Source organism: Cricetulus griseus, chromosome 5 (assembly GCF_003668045.3).
Source record: "Cricetulus griseus strain 17A/GY chromosome 5, alternate assembly CriGri-PICRH-1.0, whole genome shotgun sequence".
Classification (NCBI taxonomy): Eukaryota; Metazoa; Chordata; class Mammalia; order Rodentia; family Cricetidae; genus Cricetulus; species Cricetulus griseus.
The window spans coordinates 95589335-95612850 of NC_048598.1; the positions used below are offsets into that span (position 1 = coordinate 95589335).

The following is a 23516-nucleotide window of genomic DNA, read 5'->3' on the forward strand; positions in this document are numbered from 1 at the left end:
GTCGTACTTGTTCTTTTTATAACCAAACTCCACTGCCAGCAGGCTATAATCCTAAAGGCATTCAGAGGAATGAGATCTGGCAGATGGGTGTCTTCCACTTTACAGAATTTGAAAATTTGAAATATGTGTGTCATACTATTGACACATTCTCAGGGTTCCAATGGGCTACTGCTCTCAACTCTGAAAAGGCTGATTCTGTTATTATACACCTGCTAGAGGTGATGGCAGTTATGGGTATACCTGCACAAATAAAAACTGACAATACTCTGGCATAATGTCTCCACAAAAATGGAAGTTTTTCAAATATTATAACATAAAGCATGTCACCGGTATACCACACAGTCCTACAGGGCAAGCAGTGGTTGAGAGATTTAATAGGACAATTAAGGAGATGCTCCATAGACAAGCTGGTAAGTCAAACCCCCCCAAATATAGGTTGCGTAATGCATTATTGACACTAAACTTTCTTAATGCCAATGACAAAGGACAAACAGCTGCAGAAAGACACTGGACTACGGAAACAACTGCTGAACTGAATCAACCAGTATACTTCAAAGATGTATTAACCTTGGTATGGAAGCCTGGACATGAGTTACATTGGGGTAGGGGTTTTGCATTTGTTTCCACAGGAGAAGAAAAACTTTGGATACATCAAAGTTGATCAAAATTCGAGTTGAAAAAGACAAACCTCTTGACAAGGACGAGTGACAGGCATTTACTGAGGTATATCTCATAAACTAAATAGAAACCTCCTAAAGGAAAGGGAAGGGTTTTGCTTCTATCTTCACAGGAAAACTCATTTCCAGAAATCCAAGGACACTACATGGGTAGATGCTTAAGAAGAGAAGGTAGCTATGACCATCACACAAAAGGAATGTGCCATACGGTAAACTTTACAGCTGTCTCTCAAATAACTATTTCTCTTTATTTTTATTTTTCTAATCCCTATTCAAGTAAATTAATGCTGGATTTAGAGTTGGATTTGGCCCTGTGGAGAGCCTCACTATCCCTGGGGAGGGGCCTAGGGGTGGCTTGGGGTGTTGATAGGGAGCATGGGAGGATGGGAATGGGGGGATGAATATGTAAATAAGTGTGTTTCTAAAAGCAAAAAAGAAAAAAAAAAAAGAAGCAGTGAAGTCAAGCCCTCCTGAGACCACATTTACTATTCCTTTGATCCTCTGAACCTTCATACTTAGGAAGCTGTCATTGAAGAATGAGCTTGTGTCCTGGAATGGTGCCAGCCACGTATTTAGATGAGACATTTTTCCTGGTCAGATACCTGATACCTTTTTAAAAAAATTTTATTATAAAAACAATCTTATTTTTACATATCCCCTAGAATGTCAGTTCTGCATAACTCACTTATTGACCATATGAATTGAATAATTAAGCATCAAGGCAGAAAACAAAGTAAAATAAATTCCCTGTGCTCCAAAACAATATGGGGCTTTATCTCTCATTGTATGGGAAAAAATCAAATTGGGTTTCTGACCTGCAGCTCTGAAATACCTTGAATACATAGTATGAATCCCATTCAGATGCACACATTCAGGCAGCAGCACCCTGCATGGCTGTCCATTGCTCAGAAGGGTGTTTCAAAGCTGCTGCTTAGGATGCTGCAATCAGAAAGTGCACACCCTGGACACCAAGGACAGACAGCCTCTAGATGGGGGAAATGTCTGTTCCAAATTCCTTTCACCTGGAATTAACATCCTTAATACAGGAGGAAAGAAAATCTCAAACACTAAAAAGCTCAATCTACCCAAGTCTGCAAAAATAAAGAGCAGAAGATATTAAAAACGAGAATCATGTTATTTGAGCAGTTTATGAAAAAAGTTCAAAATTATACTGAGAGAAAAAGCCCAATTTAAATCCACATGAGATTTCATCCCAACCTCTTGAAGACATCAAACATATAAAAAATAAATCCAACAAAGTAGGTTTAGATACAGGGGAAATAATTCCTTTTTTGTCTGGGTAGTGAAATCTATCTACTGAGGACACTGTGGAAATTAGTGTAACGTTGGGTCAAAAATTATTCAAACTAAGTGATCCCTCTATGATACCCCTGGAAATGTAATCACCATGTTTAGCTCAACATCCTATGGAAACATCCATATTAATTGCCAGATAATCTACAAGAGTAAAGATAGGGAAATAACATCATTAGAGGAATGAAAAGCATATGAAAAAGACTTATATCCTTCCATAAATAACAAGGAGGCCAGTGATTTGATGTCCTGTCTGAATATGATTTCTCTGTTATCCATAATAATATGTGAAAGAAATTAATCCACACTAATGCATAGACTCTCTATTAGGAAATGAGTTTTCTGCATTCCAAATAACCAAAGTTCTTTTTTATTGGCAAAGTCTTAAGAGACTGCATCTGGAAATTAGTTATGATACCAAGCAATAGTAGCAAGTCTGGATGAAACCATAGCTCTGGATGTAGAAATGTTTCCATCCAAAACACTAAACATAGGAACTGAATAGCAGACAGGGAGATCATGTTTCAGAATTTGGTTTGACTGTAAGCATCTGCACTGGTATGAAAATTGGACTGACTGAGTGGGTGTTGAGTCACAATAATTCATAAATTTTCTGGTTTTGGCGTGAAGACAGGTTCTCCAGAGGGCAGGAAACAGAGCTAGTTTCATGAGATTCTGCACATGTGAATAGCATCGATTAGCATATGAACAATACAGAAAGTGCTCTGCTCTTGGCTGAATGCTCTATGTAATACTACTCTTCCATGTCATTGACAGCAGAGAACATATTGTCCCTTGCTTCAGCTCAAGCTCTGAATGACATAGGCCCTTTAGGATTATCTCACCTCTCACTCCTATGGAAATCCTCATGAAATCCACTGAAATAATTGCCAATGGTGTTCATACACATGGGAGTTGAAACAGGATGGGGCCCAAGTAGTTTAGCAGGAGATTGTCCCTGGGCATTTACACCATGGACATGAATGAAATCATGGCTCCCAAGCTGGAGACCATGATCCTCACAACATGTTTTCCTACAAGTGTTGATGAAAGGGTTGTGGTCCTCAGAGACAGATCCTTAGGCCAGTGTTTTCCACTTTTATCCAGGACGCATAGTAAAGATCGGCCAAAGGGAAATATACATATACTCCCCAGTCACCAACAGCAGTAAAACAGGCACAGAGACTTAAATGCATATGTGTTGTTTGTTGCATATAAATGGGATTCACCTCTGCTCAATCTTATATCTTTGAAGATATGAAGAAGCTGTGTGTTTTCATCATTTGCTTCCTCCTCCTGAAGTTTTCTCTCTTCTTGTGCAGCTTGAGAGAAACCACCTGCTTTTGGAGAATGAAGCAGAGTGAGGAGGATGAGGGAGAGTTGCGGACTGACTGTGGTTTTATTCTTTTCATTAATCCATATCCTATAGAGGAAGATTTCTACAATACTCTAATTCACTTCAGGTACGTCTTTAGCTTCTATGTTTCCTGTGTAAATGCCATGAAGTAGAAGTCTGTGGCTTGCTGGGCGTTTGTGGCACATGCATTTAATCCCAGCACTTTGGAGACAGAGGCAGGCAGATCTCTATGAGTTCGAGGCCAGCCTGGTCTCCAGAACAGGTGCCAGGATAAGTTCCAAACCTGCACAGAGAAAGCTGCACAGAGAAACCCTGTCTCGAAAAAAAAACCAAAAAAGTCTGTGGCTAGGTAGAAAAACTTTAAGTGTTTCTGTTCTATATTTACCTCTGTAACATTGGAAACTAAAGAAAATTTGTTCCTTTTATTGATCATTATTTTGTTATTTTCTGAGGCATTTCATTGTAGTGTGGTTTTCTCTTCTTTTTTCTTTCAATTTTTTTTGTTTAAATTAGAAACATGGTTGGTTTACATGTCAATCCCAGTTCCCTCTCCCTCCCCCTCCTCCCCTGTCCCCCACTAACACCCTACCTATGCCATATTCTTTCAGCTTCCCAAGAAGGGTGAGGCTTTCCATGGGGGATCTTCAGAGTCAGTCATATCCTTTGGGATAGGGCCTAGGCTCTCCCTCATAGGTTTAGGTTGAGGGAATATCCCTCTATGTGGAAGGGGCTCCCAAAGTCCATTCCTATGCTAGGGATAAGTACTGATCTACTACAAGAGGCCCCATAGATATCTGAGGCCTCCTTAATTATACCCACGTTCATGGGGTCTGGATCAGTGCAATGCAAGTTTCTAAGCTATCAGTCTGGGGCTCAGAAGCTCCCGTTTGTTCAGGTGATCTGTGACTGTGGGATTCACCAGCCTGGTCTCGACCCCTTTGCTCATCACTCCTCCCACTCTGTAACTGGATTACAGTTCAGTTCAGTGTTTAGCTGTTGCTATTTCTACTTCCATCAGATTCAGGATGAAGGCATATAAGTTAGTCATCAATCTCATTATCACAGGAGGGCTTTTAAGGTAGTCTCTCAGCTGTTGCTTAGATTGTTAGTTGGTGTTATCCCTGTAGATCTCTGGATATTTTCCTACTGCCTGATTTCTCTTTGAACCTAAAATGGCTCTCTCTATTATGATATATCTTTTCTTTTTATTTTTAAATATTTTTATTTTAATTAGAAAGAATATTTTACATGTCTTTCCCAGATCCCTCTTCCTCCCCTCCTCCATTGTCCACCCCCAAACTAACACCATAACCTTTCTGCTCCCCAAGGAGAGTGAGCTCTTCTGTAGGGGGTATTTAGAGTCTCTCATATCCTTTGGGATAGGGCCTAGGCCCAGCCCTTGTGTCTAGGCTCAGGGCGTATACCTCCATGTGGGATGGGATCCAAAAGTCCATCCTTATGCTAGGGATAAGTACTGAGCCACGACAAGGGGCCTCATTGATTTTCGAGGTCTCCTCACTGACACACACATTCAGGGGGTCTGGATCTGTCCCATGCTGGTTTCCCAGATATCAGTCTGGGAACCAAGAGCTCTGCCTTGTTCAGGTCAGCTGTTTCTGTGGGTTTCACCAGCCTGGTCTTGAGCCCTTTGCTCATCAGTCCTCCTTCTCTGCAACTGGATTTCAGTTCAGTTCAAGATTTAGCTGTGGGTGTCTGCTTCTACTTCCACCAGCTGCTGGATGAGACTATAGGATGGCATATAAGTTAGTCAGCAATCTCATTGTCAGGGGAGGGCATTTAAGGTAGACTTTCCTTTGTTGCTTAGATTGTTTGCTGGTGTCATCTTTGTAGCTCTCCAGTCATTTTCCTAGTGCCTGATCTCTCTTTAAACCTATAATGTATCCTTCTATTATAGTGTCTCTTATCTTGTTCTATTCTGTTCTTCCTCCAATTCAGTCTCCCTGTCCCAACATGTCCTCCTCACCCCTCCTCTTCTCTCCTCATTCTCCTAGTACCCTCTCCCCACCATGCTCCCAATTTCCTCAGGAGGTCTTGTCCCTTTTCCCTTCTCCAGGGGATCATGTATGTCTCTATTAGTGTCCTCCTTGTTTACCAGCTTCTCTGGCAGTGTGGTTTGTAGGCTGCTAGTCCTTTACTCTATGTCTAAAATCCACATATGAGTGAGTACATACCATGATTGTCTTTTTGTGATTGGGTTACCTCGCTCAGAATAGTTTCTTCTAGTTCTATCCGTTTGCCTGCAAATTTCAAGATTCCATTGTTATTTTTTCCCACTAAGTAGTACTCCATTTTGTGTAACTGTACCACATTTTCTATATCCATTGTTCAGTTGAGGGCTATCTAGGTTGTTTCCAGGTTCTGGCCATTACAAATAATGCTGCTATAAACATAGTTGAACAGATGTCCTTGTTGTATGAATATGCTTCTTTTGGGTATATGCCTAAGAGTGGAATTGCTGGATCTTGTGGTAGACTGATTCCCATTTTCTTGAGGAGTCCCCACACTGATTTCCAAAGTGGCTGAATGAGTTGGCACTCCCACCAGCAGTGGAGGAGTGTTCCCCTTTCTCCACATCCTCTCCAGCATAAACTGTCATTGGTCATATTGATTTTAGCAATTCTGACAGGTATAAGATAGTATCTCAGAGTTGTTTTGATTTGCAATTTCATGATGGCTAAGTATTTTGAACGCTTTCTTATGTGTCTTTCTGCTATTTACTTTTTTGCTGCTGTACAAATATTTACTTCATCACAGTAACTTATACAAGCAATACAGGAACTTCATTTTTGGTTTGAGTATAGAACATGTGTATCATAGATATTATTCGCTCTAAGTAAATGTTAAACCGAAAGTACAGAACAGGAAGCAGTTCTCTTTGTTACAGTGCATATATTTGGATTGTTTGTCAAAATTCAGGTGTTCATAAGCGTGTGGGTTAATATCAGGATTTTCAACTTTATTCCATTGGTCTACCTGTCTATTTTTGTGCCAATACCAAGCTGTTTTCAGGACTATAGCTCTGTAATAGAGCTTGAAGTCAGGGATGGTGATGCCTCCAGAAGTTCCTCTATTGTACAGGGTTGTTTTGGCTACCCTGGGTCTTTTGTTTTTGCATATAAAGTCGAGAATTGTTCTTTCAAGGTCAGTGAAGAATTGTGTTGGGATTTTGATGGGGATTGCATTGAATCTGTAGATTGCTTTTGGCACGATTGCCATTTTTACTATGTTGATCCTGCCTATCCAAGAGCAGGGGAGATCTTTCCATTTTCGGGTGTCTTATTTAATTTCTTTCTTTAGAAAGTCAAATTTCTTATGGTACAGGTCTTTCACTTTTTTGGTTAGTGCTACTCCAAGGTATTTTATGTTGTTTGTGGCAATTGTAAAGGGTGATGTTTCTCTGATTTCTTTCTCCACCAATGTGTCATCCATATATAGTAGGGCTACAGATTTTTTTGAGTTAATCTTGTATCCTGCCACTTTGCTGAAGGTGTTTATCAGCTGTAGGATTTCCCTGGTAGAGTTTTTTGGGTCACTTATGTAGACTTTTATATCATCTGCAAATAGTGAGAGTTTGACTTCTTCCTTTCTGATTTGTATTCCCTTGTTCTCCTTTTGTTGTCTTATTGCTCTAGCTAGAAGTTCAAGGACAATATTGAAGAGGTATGGAGAGAGTGGACAGCCTTGTCTTGTTCCTGATTTTAGAGGAATTGCATTGAGTTTCTCTCCATGTAATTTGATGTTGGCTGTCGGCTTGCTGTATATTGCTTTTATTATGTTGAGGTATGTTCCTGTTATCCCTGATTTCTCCAGGACCTTATGATGAAGGGGTGTTGGATTTTGTCAAAGGCTTTTTCAGCATCTAGTGAGATGATCATGTGTTTTTCCCCCAGTCTGTTTATGTGGTGGATTGATGGATTTTTGTATGTTGAACAATCGTTGCATCCCTGGGATGAAGCCTACTTGATCAAGTGGATGATTTCTCTGATGTGTTCTTGGATTCAATTTGCCAGTATTTTATTGAGAATTTTTGCATCAATGTTCATGAGGGATATTGGTCTGTAGTTCTCTTTCTTAATTGTGTCTTTGTGTGGGTTGGGTATCAAGGTTATTGAAGCCTCATATAAAGAGTTTGGTAATGACCCTTTTGCTTCTATTGTGTGGAATACTTTGAGGAGAATTGGTATTACCTGTACTTTGAATTTCTGGTAGAATTTTGCACTGAAGCCATCTGGCCATGGGCTTTTTTTGGTTGGGAGACTTCTGATGACTGCTTCAATTTCATTAGAGTTTATAGGTCTATTTAAGTTGCTTATCTGTTCTTGACTTAATTTTGGTAAGTGAAATCTGTCCAGAAAATTTCCCATTTCCTTTAGATTTTCAAATTTTGAGGAATATAGGTTTTCAAAGTATGACCTGATGATTCTATGGATTTCCTCTGTGTCTGTTGTTATGTCCCCCTTTTCATTCCTGATTTTATTAATTTGCATGTTCACTGTCTGCTGTCTGGTAAGTTTGGATAAAGGTTTGTCTATCTTGTTGATTTTCTCGAAGAACCAACTTTTTGTTATATTGATTCTTTGTATTGTTCTCCTAGTTTCCATTTTATTGATTTCAGCCCTCAATTTAAATTTCCTGGCATCTCCTCCTCTGGGGTGTACTGGCTTCTTTGTTTTCTAAAGCTTTCAGTTGTGCTGTTAATTCTCTAATGTGATTATTCTCCTGTTTCTTCATGTGGGCATTTAGCGCTATGAACTTTCCTCTTAGCACTGCTTTCAAAGTATCCCATAGGTTTGGACATTTCTGTGTCTGAATTCTCATTGAAATCTAGGAAATCTTTAATTTATTTTTCATTTCTTCCTGGACCCATAAATTTTGCAATTGGGTGTTACTTAATTTCCATGAGTTTGTAGGTTTTCTGTAGTTTGTGTTGTTGTTGAATTCTAATTTTAAAGCATGGTGGTCTGATAAGACACAGGCACAAGAAACAGAGACCCACTCATTCACACACTCAGTATTCTCATGCACTGAAAGCTCCTAAATATATTTGCAAAGGACCTGGTGCAGACTTGTGTTAGCTCTGTTCTTGCTGCTTCAAACTTTTTTAAGTTCATATGAGCTTTGCTCAATTGATTTTGAGGGCAATGTTGCCCTCATGTTCTCAATTCCCTTTGACATTTGTATTCTTTTCACATTACTTCCATGGAGGTTCCCAAAGTCTGAGGGAAGGGGTTTGATAGAGACATCCAATTTGAGTTGAGTGTTCCAAGCTCTCTGTCTCTGTCTCTCTCATTGCTTAATATCTGGCTGGAGGTCTCTGTGTATATTCCCAGGTATGGTAAAGGATCTGATGATAGTTGAAGAAGGCACCAATCGATGAATATGTAAGAATATCATTAGGATGCATTTTATTGTTACATTTTTTAGACCAGTAGTATTTGGTTTACCCTAGGTCTCTTGCATATCTCTTATTTGGTCCTCCAATGTGGTTTGATATGGGTTCCATCTCATGGAATGGTCCTTAAGACAAACCAGACATTGGTTGATTACTCCCACAAGTTTTGTGCCAACATTGCCATAACATATATTGCAGGTGGTGCAGATTGTAGACCAAATGTGTGGCTGTGTTGGTGTTTAAGTTTCTCTTTGGTAAATTTCAGAATACCTTCCCATGCCAAAGTCTCTAGAATATAGGTGTGAACCTTCCATGGAGGCAGCAATTTGACCTCTCCATATTCCATTTATTGTGCCGGTGTTATCTTTAGTAATGAGACTTTTGCTGTTTGTTTGCAGGGGCATACTATTGTCTTGCTAATAGCCTGTGTTGTTTGGGATTTCCATGGGACCTCTTTGACTAACAACAAAATTGGATGTATCCCAGTTTTTCTGGTCCTGGAAGAGTTATGTGGTGACTGGAGTGGCCAGTTGTGATTCTATCTCCCTCTTGATTAGGAGACTTCATTCTGATAATTTCACATATTTTAGGAGATTTTCACTGCACTAGATTTCCTTGTCACTCTTTAAATGACCCTAAATTCTAGATGTCCCTCCCTCTATTTCCTACTCAAGCCAATCTCACCTACATTTCCCCATATTAGCCTCCAGTTCTCATCCTCCCATGCTCAGTCCACCCATAACATTTTCATTCTATTTCCTCTTCCCAATGAGATCCAAATGTTCCCATGAATCCCTTTTATCTAGCTTTCTGGGTCTGCAGATTGTAGCAGTGTTATTATTTACTTAGCAGATAATATCCACATATCAGTGAGTACAGACAACATTCATCTTTCTGGGTCTGTGTTATCTTAATCTGGGTTATTGTTTTAATTGTTCCATCCACTGGCCTGCATATTTCATAAAGTCATTTTTGACAGCTGCATAATATTTCACTGTATAAATATACCATACATTTCTTCTTCAATTTTTCCATTGAGGAACTTGTAGGTTGTTAACATTTTTTAAGCAAATAATTGAGCAACAATGATCATGGTTGAGCAAGTGTCCTGGTGATAGGATGAAGCATCCTTTAGGTAAATGTCCAAGAGTGGCATAGCTGGATATTGAGTTAGAATGATGCCTATGTTCACTAATTTCCACAGTGGCTGTATAAATGTATACCTCCATCAAAAATGGATGAATGTTCCTATTATTCTGCATCCTCACGAGGATGAACTGTCAGGGGTGTTACTTATCTTAGACATTGTGATAGGTATAAAATGGAATCTCTGTGAAGTTTTGATTTACATTTTTCTACTGTCTTAAGGATATTGAATATTTCTTTAAGAGATTCACAACAATTTGAAATTTTTCTTTTGAAAATTTTGGGTATCGAACTGTACCCTATTTTAAAATTACAGTATTTGTTTTCATGGTGTGTAGTTTTTTTTTTTATATATTTTGGAAATCAGACCTTGGTATATTTGGCAATTATTATTGTATTATTTTTCTGATATGGGGTTGTTGAAGACCATTTCCTATTTTACAGTCCTCTATTTTGTCATACTGATGGTTTCCTTTGCCTTAGAGAAGCTTTTTAGTTTCATAAGATCTGATTTATTAATTGTCAGTCTTAGAGCTTGTGCTATTGGTATTCTGTTGAGGAGTTGTCACATGTGCCAATGTGCTGAAGGTTCTTTCCACCTTTCTTTTGTATCATATTCAATGCAATTGGTTTTATGTTGAGGTCTTTGATCCATGTGAATTTAATTTTTGTGCAGGGTGATAGACAAGGAGCTATTTTCATTCTTCTGCATGGTCATGATAGTATACAGTAATGTCAGCACCAATTTGTAGAGATGCTTTCTTTTTTCCTGTGTATAATTTTGGTTTCTTTGTCAAAAATCTGTTGTGTAAAAGTTTCTGGATTTTTGTCTGGATTTTCAATTTGATCCCGTTGTTTAACCTCTCTGTTGTTATAGCAATGCTCTGAATATACTGTGTCTTTTTTCACTACTGTAACTTTGTAGTGGAGCTTGAAATCAGAGCTGGTGATACCACTGGATATTATTTCATTGTACTGAATAGATTTGCTATCCTGGTTGATTTTTGCTATGGTAATTTTTGGATTTTCCATATAATCTTAGATGTTGTTTTTCCAAGGACTGTAAAGAATCATGTTGGAATCTGATGGGGATTACATTGTATCTGTAGATGGCTCTTAGTAAGATTGATACTTTTACTATGCTTATTCTATCAATCCCTGAGCATGGGAGTTCTTTCCATAATCTGATATATCCTTCAGTTTTTTTTCTTTGAAGATTTGATGATTTTGTCATATAGGACTTTTACTTGCTTGGATAGTTATAGCAAGATATTTTTTAATTTTTTGGCTATTGTTAAGGGGGTTGTTTTCCTGATTATTTTCTCAGCCTAAAAATTATTCATAATGAGAGGGCTACTGATGGGGAAATACTTATGTGTACATATTTGTCCTATTGTTTGATAAAAAAGCACTGTTGGCCAATAGGAAAGCAAGATAGGTGGGGCAAGGAGTCAAGGAGGATTCTGGGAAATGTAGTAAAAACAGGAGTCGCCATGTGAACCCAACAAGAGAAGACACATGACACAGGCATCCTCCATCAGATAAGTCTTTATAAAATATGTAGATTAGTAGTTATGGTTGATAATTAAGAGTTAGCTATCAAATTAGAAATCCTAGTCATTGGCCAGCAGTATTGTAGTTAATATAAAACTCTTTGTGTTATTTGGGGGCCCTAACGTGGTGGTAGGAAACTCATGTGGCTGACAGAAAGAGTTTTCATTACAGGATACTGACTTTTTTGAGTTAAAATTATAGCCATCTTCTTCATTAACGGTGTTTCTCATTTGTAGGAGATCCTTGATAGAATTTTTGGGCTCACCATGTATACCATAATAACATTTGCAATATTAATAGTTTGACTTCTTCCTATTATATTTGTATTCACTTTATCTCCTTTATATCCTATTACCAGCATGGCCATGGTTGAAGCAGGATTTTTGATATATTCAATATGGTCAAGATACTTTGCAAACATGAATGGAACATTTAACTAATTAACTAAATCTCTTAAATGTTAATTCATCCATAATTATCCTTAAACCGTTAAAGGATAAAGGACCATAGATCTCATTCAAGTAATGTTTTTCATGTTTCTCTAAAATGACAATCCCAAAACAAATAGATAGAATACCAAATGTCTAGAGCAATATTCTAGTTCAAGGATAACATTCAGGGATCATAAAAGCTCTTTACAGAAGGATCTATTTAGATGACTTCTGAAAATGTTTTCAACTTTAAATATATCTTCTTCCATGCCCTTATAGTCTGTATCATAGAATTAATACAGAAATTTAGAGGGGACATAGGAAAAGTTTGCTTCAATTGCTTTGAAATTTCACATTTGTAACATCACCCATGATGCTCATGTGTCTTTTTTTTTTTTTTAGGATACCAACAAGAAAATATGAGTATTTCCTGGTATTGCTTTTTGCTACTGATGAGATAAACAGGAACCCTTTTATTTTACCCAACATGTCTATTATTTTTTCCATCATTTCTGGCATGTGTTTTCAAACATTGGATACAATCGATTTACGATATTCACCGAAATACAGCTTCTTTAGACCACCTAATTATGACTGTAGAAAATCTCCATGCAATGTAGCACTTACAGGACCATCATGGACTACATCTGTAAGACTGACAACCTATACCACATATCCACAGGTGAGACTGTGTGATAAAAGCAGAGGTAACAGTATGTCTATGCCAATCCCAAGTTCCTAGAGAAAATTAATGTGCAGCATGTGTTAGTGTGTGCTGACTTACATATTTTAAAGGAGTAATAAATAGCATATTCACATATCACCAACAATTCTTTGTATTACAAGAATAGATTAATTGGGGAAACATCCCAAAATTTTGTTGCACATTCAGACTTGTCAGATATATTCTAAAACCTATAGGACAAATACACACTGTTTATAGTGTAATCTTACTGTCCTTTGTAGAAGTTCTGGAAGGTAAGTAACAAAACTCATATCTAAGAATGAACTCCTGCCAATCATATTCCTCACATTGCTTCCTCTGTTCTTCATCCTTCAGATTTTCTTTGGACCATTTCATCCTATCCTGAGTGACAATGTCCTGTTTCCCTATGTCTACCAGGTAGCACACAAGGATGCATGTTTGCCCCGTGCCATGGTCTCTTTGATGCTTTATTTTGCATGGATCTGGATAGGTCTTGTCATCTCAGATGATGACCAGGGAATCCAGTTTCTCTCAGACTTGAGAGAAGAGATGCAAAGAAAGGGAATCTGTTTAGCTTTTGTGAATATGATCCCAGATAGCATACAGTTATACACGAAAAGGGCTGTAATATATGACAACCAAATCATGACATCATCAGCAAAGGTTGTTGCCATTTATGGTGAAATGAACTCTACCCTAGAAGTCAGCTTCAGAAGATGGGCATATTTAGGTGTACAGAGGATCTGGGTCACTACCTCACAATGGGATGTCATCACAAGTAACAAAGATTTTAGCCTTGACCCTTTTCATGGGACCATCACTTATATGCATCACCATGGTAAGGTTTCTAAATTTATGAATTTTATGAGAACATTGAATACTTCCAAATATCCAGTAGATATTTCTCAGATGAAAATGAAGTGGAATTTTTTTAATTGTTCAGTCTCTGACACCAACTATAGCTCAATGAATCATTATCTATATAACACTACATTGGAATGGTTGTCACAACACAAATTTGACATGGTCTGGAGTGAAGAAGGCTACAATTTATACAATGCTGTGTATGCTGTGGCCCACACATACCATGAAATCATTCTTCAACAATTAGAGTCTCAGAATATAGCCAAACCCACAGGAGTATTCCGTGACTGTCATCAGGTAAAGTATCTTGCTTTTTTATCAAGATTTAGTCATGATGTTTTTAAATAGTCCCACAAATATTCCTATGAAGATGGAGCTTCTTGTCCCACCTGGTCCCACAGCCACTTTGCACCAAATACACAAATAGTTACATAAGTGCAAATATTTGGCCAATGGCTCAGGCTTCTTAGTGGCTAGCTCTCTCTTAATTATTAACATATAACTATTAATCTATGTATTTCTACATTGCCTCATCTTACCAGACATTGCCAGCACATCCTATATTCCCAGTTGCTTTATGTCATCTCTCTCCATCCACTCTTTGCAACCTCTCCCCAGAATTCTCCTTGTCTGCAAGCCCTGCTGTACTCTGTCTGGCTACAGGTCAATTAGTGTTTTTTCACCAACCAGTAAGAGATCCTGCATCCTTCATATATATTTGGCAGAGACTATTCTCTAAGTACAAAGATTTCTACTCCTCAAAACTCCACAACATTAATCTTTTTTGTGGATAAATAGACTTCATAAGATTAATATTCAATGGATTAAAACATTTTGTATGAAGATCAGTTATTTTTAATAAATGTGCTTCCACATTTTCCAAATGAGTTCAATATTAGAAATAATACCATAAATTTGTGTCATAAAATCCTCAGTGAGAACTAGAGGAGTATTTATTTCTCAAGGAATAAAATATATAATCACTGTCAATTATTTATATGAAATATCAAATATGTATGTTGACAAAAAGCAAGGACTGCATGTTGATATTAATTTTATTTCATATATGCTTACTGTATTTATATGATATCCACTCCTCTTCCTATCAACAACTTCCAATCCTCTCAGTTTTTTTTAATTTCATGACTTCTCCCTTTTTCAAAATAATTTTTTTACATACACATGCACACATACACACACACACACACACACACACACACACACACAGGGAATACACACACTTATGTAAAATCTTCCATTTTTGAAAGTTTATGTGCAAGTAATAAATGTTCATCTTTCATCATGTTAGTCATTATTTTTATTCATTTATTCTATTTCCAATATGAAAAATGGATATGAATCATAATATAATTTAGTTTCCCATGAGGAATCTTGTATTGTACTATATAGCTTATCTTCAATACAGTTTCTTTTCTTGAAGAAATTGAAAATTAGGGGTCATTCACAATGTCACTTTGCCTTACTGGGTGGGCATGTATAATCATTTAATGCTGCATCTCTCTTAGATGGCTTCTTTGCTGAAGTACAGGGTATTTACTAACCCTGTTGGAGAGCTGGTAGACATGAATCTGAGGAAAAAACTCTGTGCAAATTATGACATTTACAACATTTGGAATTTCCCTCAAGGCTTTGGATTGAAGGTGAAGATAGGAAGTTATTCCTCCTATTTACCACAGAGCCAGCAACTGCATATTTCTGAAGACTTAGAGTTGTCCATGGGATCAATACTGGTGTGTATGCCATAATTTTCATTCTTTTCAATACACTTGTGTTATAAAAATTTGTGGCATCGTAGTGATGGCTTGGTGGTTAACAACAACCACTCCTTTTGGGAAGGACCCAAACTCAGTTCACAGAGCACTTGTGTTAGATGACTCACAACTTCCCATAAGCCCAGGTCATGGGGATCCAATGCCTCTGGCATCCATGGACAACTAAAGTTTCATTCCAATTCACCATATATCAGAAAATATATACAAAGAAAACCACAACCAAATATATTTAGACTATTAAAAATTTAGTAACTAGGTATACACCATGAAATTTTGTAATTCTTTGTGAACAACTTCATACCCTAACCAAGGATATCATGTATTTGTTTCCAGAAACATTTTCTATATCCAAACTTTCATATTAACATAAAAGTTTTACACTTTTGAGAGTCTCCTACAACATGCTTTGTTCACAACCATCCTGTAACTCTTTATTGTTCCACATTACTTTCCTCCCACAAAGTCGATATCCTTGATATTGGTATTTAAACCCTTCAAGAGTAATGCATACCCCTTCACTATTCCTGGGATCATTTCAATTTAGGAATAAACAGTTTCTGTTCTCTACTACCAAAACATTATATATATAATTTAACACAATGTACTAAATATTGTATGGCATTCATTTTCAGTGAAGGCACAGAAAATGTTCAGATAACCAATTTTGATATATAGTACATGATAATAGAAGAATATGTATAACCTGTCTTTCCTACCAACTCATTTTTTATTTACCTCAGGTTCCCACTTCTACATGCAGTGTGACGTGCACCCCTGGATTCAGGAAATTTTATCAAGAACAAGCACCAGACTGCTGCTTTGATTGTGCCTGGTGCCCAGAGAATGAGATTTCCAATGAGACGGGTATGAGTTTTTGTGTAGGAGATATTGCTGAAACAGAATATCTTCTCTTTTCAAAAGTAGAAAAGACCTGGAAGTAAAGTGAATACATAAAATATGTGATTTTAATTTAATGATTGCTCTGATATCAAGGATATTATGATCCCTGGAATGCACACACACTCTCTTCCTTAAATCACACATATATGATGGTTTCAGATTTTACATTTTGCAAAAAATGTTTAATGAACACAGAACTAGTTTTATAGCTTATTTGACAGGAAATTTTTGCTTGTAATATTGCTACCCATATGTTTAATCTTCATTAACACTGTCCAAGTTAAATTTAAAGCAGGATCAGTCAGTCCATAATCTTGTCTTTCTGGCACACAGCTTGTCTCTGACCAAGACAGAGGTTCAGACTCTTGTTGTTGATTAATAAAATATGTTTAAGATCTTGGGGAATAACTTGTAGAGTAAAGCACTAGTTGTGAACAGTGCAAATCCAAAGAATATACCCAAAGATGGGGTAGTGTTCTTCAGCAGTCACATCTTCCAAAAATAAGGGATGGATTTAGAATATGTAAAATTTTGCATATCATCTAGGTTGGAAGGTGTAGTTGGGAACACAAAGAGACTACGACAAAGAGGGGGAAGTGAAGAAAAACACCTCATGATTGCGGTCTGAGCTACAGATACAAGCAGAGATGCATGTGTGCTCACACTGACATACAAAATTCACTCTCACATAAAAATTGTAGATACACATTTATTCATACTATATACACATAAGAATAAACTTTATTAAATACTATTTAGTTGAAAATCAATTACTTCCCTTCATTTCTCCCTTCAGCACCAGTGTTAGCCTCACTTGAAACACTTTGACATGTCCCCACCATCTCAAGTCAATACCAAAAGAACTAGGAAGTTAGTATAAATCAAATGCCTTATATGTATGTATGAATTTTAATTATAATACTTAAAAATCTATATTTTTGTTCTTATATATTCAAAAGTGATAAGTAGTTTGGATTTCCTTTTTGCTATTAATAAACAGGTGAGTGGGGCCAAGGAAAAAGTACAAGTTAATTGATAAAAGTTGATATACTCTACATCATGGGAATAAAACATTGTAGAAAACGCAAATGTTCTTTTTGTTTGTTTGTTTGTTCAAAATACTTACATTAACTGTTGATGTGCTGGACTTAAACTGAAGGGCATTTTGGTGTATGTGAAGTACAGCTTCTTTAATCGAAATGTTGCTTTATGCAGACAGTATATACCTGAGAGAATTGTAAATCCTTGAGTCTGTATGAAGATACAGACTACAGGCACAAGCAAAATATACATAGCACTGAATCAGCAGGATTTGTGATCTAGAAATGTTGTCTTAGTCACTGTTCTAATGCTATGTCATGATAGCATGGAACATTACAATTGTTTTTGAAGAAAGCATTTAATGGGGACTCAGTTACACTACCAGTGGTTTAGCCCATCATTGTAATAACAATGAGCCCTGCAGCACACAGGAAGGTGCTGTTCTGGGGAAGTGGGTGAGTGTTCTATATCCGGATACTCAAGCAGAAGAGAGAGAAACCGGGGATGCTTGAGCTTTTGAGAACCCATTTAGTTCATCCTCAATAAGAAACTTCTTATAACAATATCACGTGGAGTCCAACAAGAGCACAACACTTATTCCTTTTAAATCATGCCTCTCCCTAGACAATATGCATACTATTGACAAGACTGTTATGACAATAAACATAACAGTCTTGGGGCCCTAAATCATATCATAATGTAAAATGCATTTAATCAAATTTCAAAAGTCCTCATACTCAATCACAATCTCAGCCCTGTATAAATGTTCAAAGTTTAAAGTGTTTTCTGAGACTCATGGCAATCTCTTAAGTCTAAGTCCCTATAAAATTAAACTGAAAAAGCAGTTTACATACTCCAATATACAATGGCACAATATATAAACTACCATTTCACAAGGGAGAATAGGAAGGAAAATGAGGAAATACTGACCTCAAGAAAGACCAAAATCCTGCAGAGCAAACTCTAAGTTCTGTATCATCATGTGTAATGTTAAAGCTTTCTTCAGATCTCCAACTCCTTTCTGTTTTGTTGACTGTAACAAACTTCTTTCCCTTGGGCTGGTGCAACATCCAGTCTGCAGGTTATTTGGCAGGTATCCCATGATATAGGCATCTCCACCGTCTTAGGATAGCCAATGAAATCTGGGCTTCACCTTCACAGTGTCACGCAATGGCATCTTTTGTCCTTCATGCAGGGATATTTCAGACAAATTCCTTGCCAAGTGACTTTACTTAGCCAGAGAGGGTGATTCCACAATCCCTTTCTTCTGTCCTTTACTCAAAGCCAGAACCATGTGGCTAAATCTGACAATGTCTTCAGCTTATTGGGGTTGGAACTTGGCACCTTTTGTTTAAATACATTTTCACCGGGTTTTTATTTTCTATTTATTTTTTTTGTTTTTGAGAGAGGTTTTATCTGTGTAGCTTTGGACCCTATGCTGGGACTTTCTCTGTAGGCCACGCCGGTGTTGAACTCACAAAGATTCACCTGCCTCTGCCTGCTTAGTGTTAAGATTAAAGGCACCACTGCCACCCAGATATTCACCAGACTTATGTATTAAATGATTTCCTTCATGGAAAGCTTATTTAGTTCATTTCACAACTTGGAAACTGAGCTCTGTGGGTTCTTGCCCCTAGCTTGACACTCTGTTTATTTCATTTACCATCAGGCTTTTAAAAAAATTTATGACTTTAAGATCTGGAATTAGCTCCATTGCACTTTCTGATATTCCTTTTCTTCCCAAACTGTATTGTTTTGTATTTTCCATGCTCACCTAGCATTTTGTTATATATTTTATAAGAGTTAATTCTAATAACCACATGAGGAAGTCAACACTAAACTATCTTAAAATTTCCTCAATTCCCTTAATCTAAAACACTTGAGTTAAGCTTCTGGCAGGTTTCTTGGTGCAAGACAAAAATTAACTACATTCCTTGCCACAATATTAAAGGAACAGTCCCTAAGCCTTTTACTATGTTACTTCCCTTCTGAAAATAATCAAGCTGGGTCCCCATAGCTAAACTATCACTCAGGAATGTCTTCCATGCTCCTGATACTAGTGTCAATTTTGCCTCACTTAAAACTTTCAAATGCTTTCCCAATCTACAGTTCCAAATCCACACTCTGGCACCTAGCAGCATGGCCAGGCCTGTCACTGCAATATTCCATTCCCCGGTATTTTTGTCTTAGTGTGAATTGTATTTCAGTGAAGAAACACCATAACCATGGACATACTTATAAAATAAAGCATTTAATTGGGGCTTGCTTACCTTTGAGAGGCTTAGTCTTTGATCATGATATAGGAAACATGTCAGCACAGAGACAGGCATGGTTCTGGAAAACCTTAGGTTCAGATCCTAAGGCAGCAGGAACATTAAGATGCTGAGGTTGGCTTGAGATTTCAAAAACCAAAGCCCATCCTCAGTGACACACTTCTCCAACAAGGCCCCACCTACTCCAATACGAACACATCTTTTAATCTATTCAAATTATGCCAATCCCTAGTGACCTAACATTGCAATCTATGACTATATGGGGGCTACTCTCACATTAACCAGCACACAGTCCACACATCTGTAGATAATAAGTATACATTCTGAGATGTTAATTATTGTAATCTGTATTTATTACACCTTATAAGCTCCATGAATCCAAGTGTCTTTCTTATTTATAAAAACTTACATGAATATGGAAGTTGATAAAGAAGTTTAAGTTGCTTCTCAGCTCCCTCTCTCATGAAGGTGGTGTCCTCCATCACTCAGGATGGATTGCTACAGAACAGCCCGACATCACTGCTCCACAAATAAATGAATAGCATTGTCGCTGAACAACAAAATGATTATTGAGGCATTCTCTGATTAAATAGATACTAAGTGATTAATTGTATAATGATGAAACGTTATGAGGTTTTGTTGTTAATGTCCTTCAGCAGATATGGAACAGTGCGTGAGATGTCCAGATGACCAATATTCCAGTGCAGAGCACACACACTGCCTGCAAAGACATGTCTCCTTTCTAGCTTATGAAGACCCCCTGGGGATGACTCTGGCCTTCATGTCCCTGTGCTTCTCTGCCCTAACAGCTCTTGTTCTTGGAGCTTTTGTGAAGTATAATGGCACTCCCATTGTGAAGGCCAATAACCGCACTCTCAGCTACATCCTACTGGTCTCAATCACATTCTGTTTCCTCTGTGCATTGTTCTTCATTGGGCATCCCAACACAGTCACCTGCATCCTACAGCAGACCACATTTGGAGTCTTTTTCACAGTGGCTGTGTCTACTGTCTTGGCGAAGACAATTACTGTTGTCCTTGCCTTCAAGCTCACTACCCCAGGCAGAAGGATGAGAAGGATGCTGTTATCAGGGGTGCCTAACTTTGTCATTCCCATCTGTACCCTGTTCCAATCTGTTGTCTGTGGAATCTGGCTGGTAACATCACCTCCCTTTATCGACACAGATACGTCTGAACATGGGCAGATCATCATTGTGTGCAACAAAGGCTCTGTCATTGCATTCCATTTTGTCCTGGGATACTTGGGTTCCTTGGCATTGGGGAGCTTCACTGTTGCATTCCTGGCCAGGAATCTTCCTGATAGATTCAATGAAGCCAAATTTCTGACCTTCAGCATGCTGGTGTTCTGCTGTGTCTGGGTCACCTTCCTTCCTGTCTACCACAGCACAAAGGGGAAGGTCATGGTGGCTGTGGAAGTTTTCTCCATCTTGGCCTCCTGTGCAGGGCTTTTAGGTTGCATCTTTGTCCCAAAGTGTTATGTGATTTTGATAAGACCATATTCAAATTCTCTCCAAAAGTACAAGGATAAATTGCTTTATTGAAACCTTCATCGTTTTTTAAAGTTTAGATTACACTTGAAATATTGGTTTCCTTCCCTAGGGATGACCACTTCTTCCATTCCCAGATTTAATCATTTGCCTGTAGTTCTTGAGTAGGATTGAGGTCTTTCAGACTTTTTCCTATCAAGTTTATCAAGTCTGATAATGCCATTTTCCTTTACTTGACATTTTGGTTGTCATTTGAGTGAGACATTACAGTATAACTTCTGATATTCCTTGGTGTTCACGTGCTGCAAGTTGCTTATTGCTGACATGGATCTGCTGTGTCCCTGGAACTGGGGTGGTGACCAAGTCTCCCAGAGCTATGGTAGACATGCCTCCTCTATGTTGGAAAGCCAAGCAGGGAGAGGGCAGCAGTCAAAGCCCAACTTTAGATGTAGCCACACCTGCTTAGCATGTTATATAACTCTCCTTGTCAAAAAAGGATTATAGATACCCAATAAAAACAAATTAAGACAAAAAGTTCTCTGAATGGGTAACATTATATATGATAAACATATAAGGGCTTGGAAAAATGATTGTATAAGATAGACAAAGAGACAGATATAAATATAATTTAAGGATAATAAACTGAGGTTCTTCAAGGTCAAATAGGGTAAAGAATTATAATGGGCCATGGAAAGACGGAAAATGCACAGAGAGTCTGGATTGTGTATACTATTATGTTTTTTTAACTTTTTGAATTTTAATGAGCTGGCTATAGAGAGACATTTTATTGTGGGGGCTGAAATGATGACCCAGGTGATAAAACATCCAGAAAAGGCTCAGGATTTCAGGATTAGATGATGAAACACACAAAATATTGTAGGGAAACACTGTAACCATGCCTCCTAAGAACTGGCTACAAGTGTGCCTGACCACGACCTCAAAGTTGTGATATATGGAAGGTTTAAGACTGAGAGGTGTGCATGTGGAGCCCCTTTTCCTTTTCATCATTGGCTTGCTGTACTTACTCCATGCCCTGACAGCTGGCTATGTGGTTCTGTAAGTGAGGCATCTCCCCAATAAATACCCTTATATCTTTACCGGACTCTGTACTGGTAATTCTCACATTAAAATATCCCATTTAGGACTTGAATGAAATTATAAATTTTCTATAATGTACTTTTATTTTTATTTTTTTCATTTTTATTAGAAACAAACTTCTTTTACATATCAATCCCTGTTCCCTCTCTCTCCCCTGCTTCCTTGGCCCCCAAACCCATCTCAACCCCTTTCTGCTCCCCAGGGAGGGTGAGGTCTTCAATAGGGGATCTTCAAAGTCTGTCATATCATTTGGAGCAAGGCTTAGACCTTTCATTGTGTGTCTAGGCTGGGAGCTTATCCGTCCATGTGGAGCTGACTCCCTAAGTCCATTTGTATACCTGGGATAAATACTGAACCACTATCAGATGCCTCATAGATTGCTCAGACCTCCAAACTGACATCCTTGTTCAGGGGTTCTGGAACAGTCCTATGCTGGTTTCCCAGATATCAGTCTAGGGTTCATGAACAACCCCTTGTTCAGGTCAGCTCTCCCTGTGGGTTTATCTAGTCTGGTTCTGACCCATTTACTCATCACTCCTCCCTCTCTGCAACTGGATTCAAGAGTTCAACTCAGTGTTTTGCTGTGGGTGTCTGCCTCTGTTTCTATCAGCTACTGGATGAAGGCTATACTATGTCATATAAGTCTCATTATAGGGGAAGGGCATTTAAGGTAGCCTCTCCACTGTTGCTTAGATTCTCAGTTGGGGTCATCCTTGTAGATGTCTGGACATTTCCCTAGTGCCAGATTTCTCTTTAAACCTATAATGGCTCCCTCCATTATGGTATCTCTTTTCTTGCTCTATTATATTCTTCCCCTGACTCAATCTTCCTGCTCTCTCATGTCCTCCTCTCCCCTCCTGTTCTCTCCCTCTCTTTCCTCTAGCTCCCTCTCCCCTCCCCACATGCTCCCAATTAGCTCAGGAGATCTTGTCCCTTTCCCCTTCTCCAGGGGACCATGCATGTCTCTCTTAGTGTCCTCCTTGTTTCCTAGCTTCTCTCACTGTGCGGATTGTAGGCTGGTACACCTATTACTTAGAGAATGATGGGCATCAAAGAAGTTCCTTATGGAGTTTGCCTTCAGTGTGGCAAGGCTAGCCAATTGGTCAAGAAACTGTTCTTGCCTGTACTGTTTGTATGCTGTATAAACTGGAATGCTAAAGTTGCAAAAAAAAAGATGGGTGGTTCTTCAGCATTCCTGTTTCACAGAAGAAACTGCATGACATTCTACAGGACACAGAAGAAAGCAACTTATGGACTTTTCCAGTAGAAGGCAGAATAGATCTCCAAATTTCCTGTTTCACTGAGAAATCTGCCAGAAACTCTAGGCTTATAGGTTGAAATGGATGCCCCAAAGTTACAGAAGGACTTTGGGTGACTGTTCAGTCTGTCAAATATCTCTGTCATTTGTAGAGTTTTGGAAGTTGCTTACCATGCACTTTCTT

General features: G+C 38.1%; 1 protein-coding gene across 3 annotated transcripts; it reads left to right on the plus strand.

The window, feature by feature from the left end:
• Positions 1–3248: 3248 nt before the first annotated feature.
• LOC100764406 (vomeronasal type-2 receptor 116) lies at positions 3249–21030 on the plus strand. 3 transcript variants are annotated; one of them, XM_027416964.1, is made up of 6 exons: positions 3249–3454; positions 12295–12574; positions 12953–13759; positions 14989–15213; positions 15996–16119; positions 20126–21030. In XM_027416964.1, the coding sequence occupies exons 1-6, from the start codon at positions 3249–3251 to the stop codon at positions 21028–21030; spliced, it is 2547 nt and encodes an 848-aa protein (XP_027272765.1). The 3 variants fall into 3 exon arrangements, with proteins under 3 accessions (XP_027272765.1, XP_027272767.1, XP_027272764.1); XM_027416966.1 differs by having other exon boundaries at positions 20129–21030; XM_027416963.1 differs by having other exon boundaries at positions 14989–15208; positions 15985–16119; positions 20129–21030.
• The last annotated feature ends 2486 nt before the right edge of the window (positions 21031–23516 follow it).

Bases quoted from the DNA above. Each gene is read 5' to 3' on its own strand.
- LOC100764406 (XM_027416963.1), top strand. From the start codon at position 3,249: ATGAAGAAGCTGTGTGTTTTCATCATTTGCTTCCTCCTCCTGAAGTTT. The intron at 3,455-12,294 runs GTACGTCTTTAG...TTTTTTTTTTAG, and splicing joins AATACTCTAATTCACTTCAG to GATACCAACAAGAAAATATG. The intron at 16,120-20,128 runs GTATGAGTTTTT...GTCCTTCAGCAG, and splicing joins TGAGATTTCCAATGAGACGG to ATATGGAACAGTGCGTGAGA.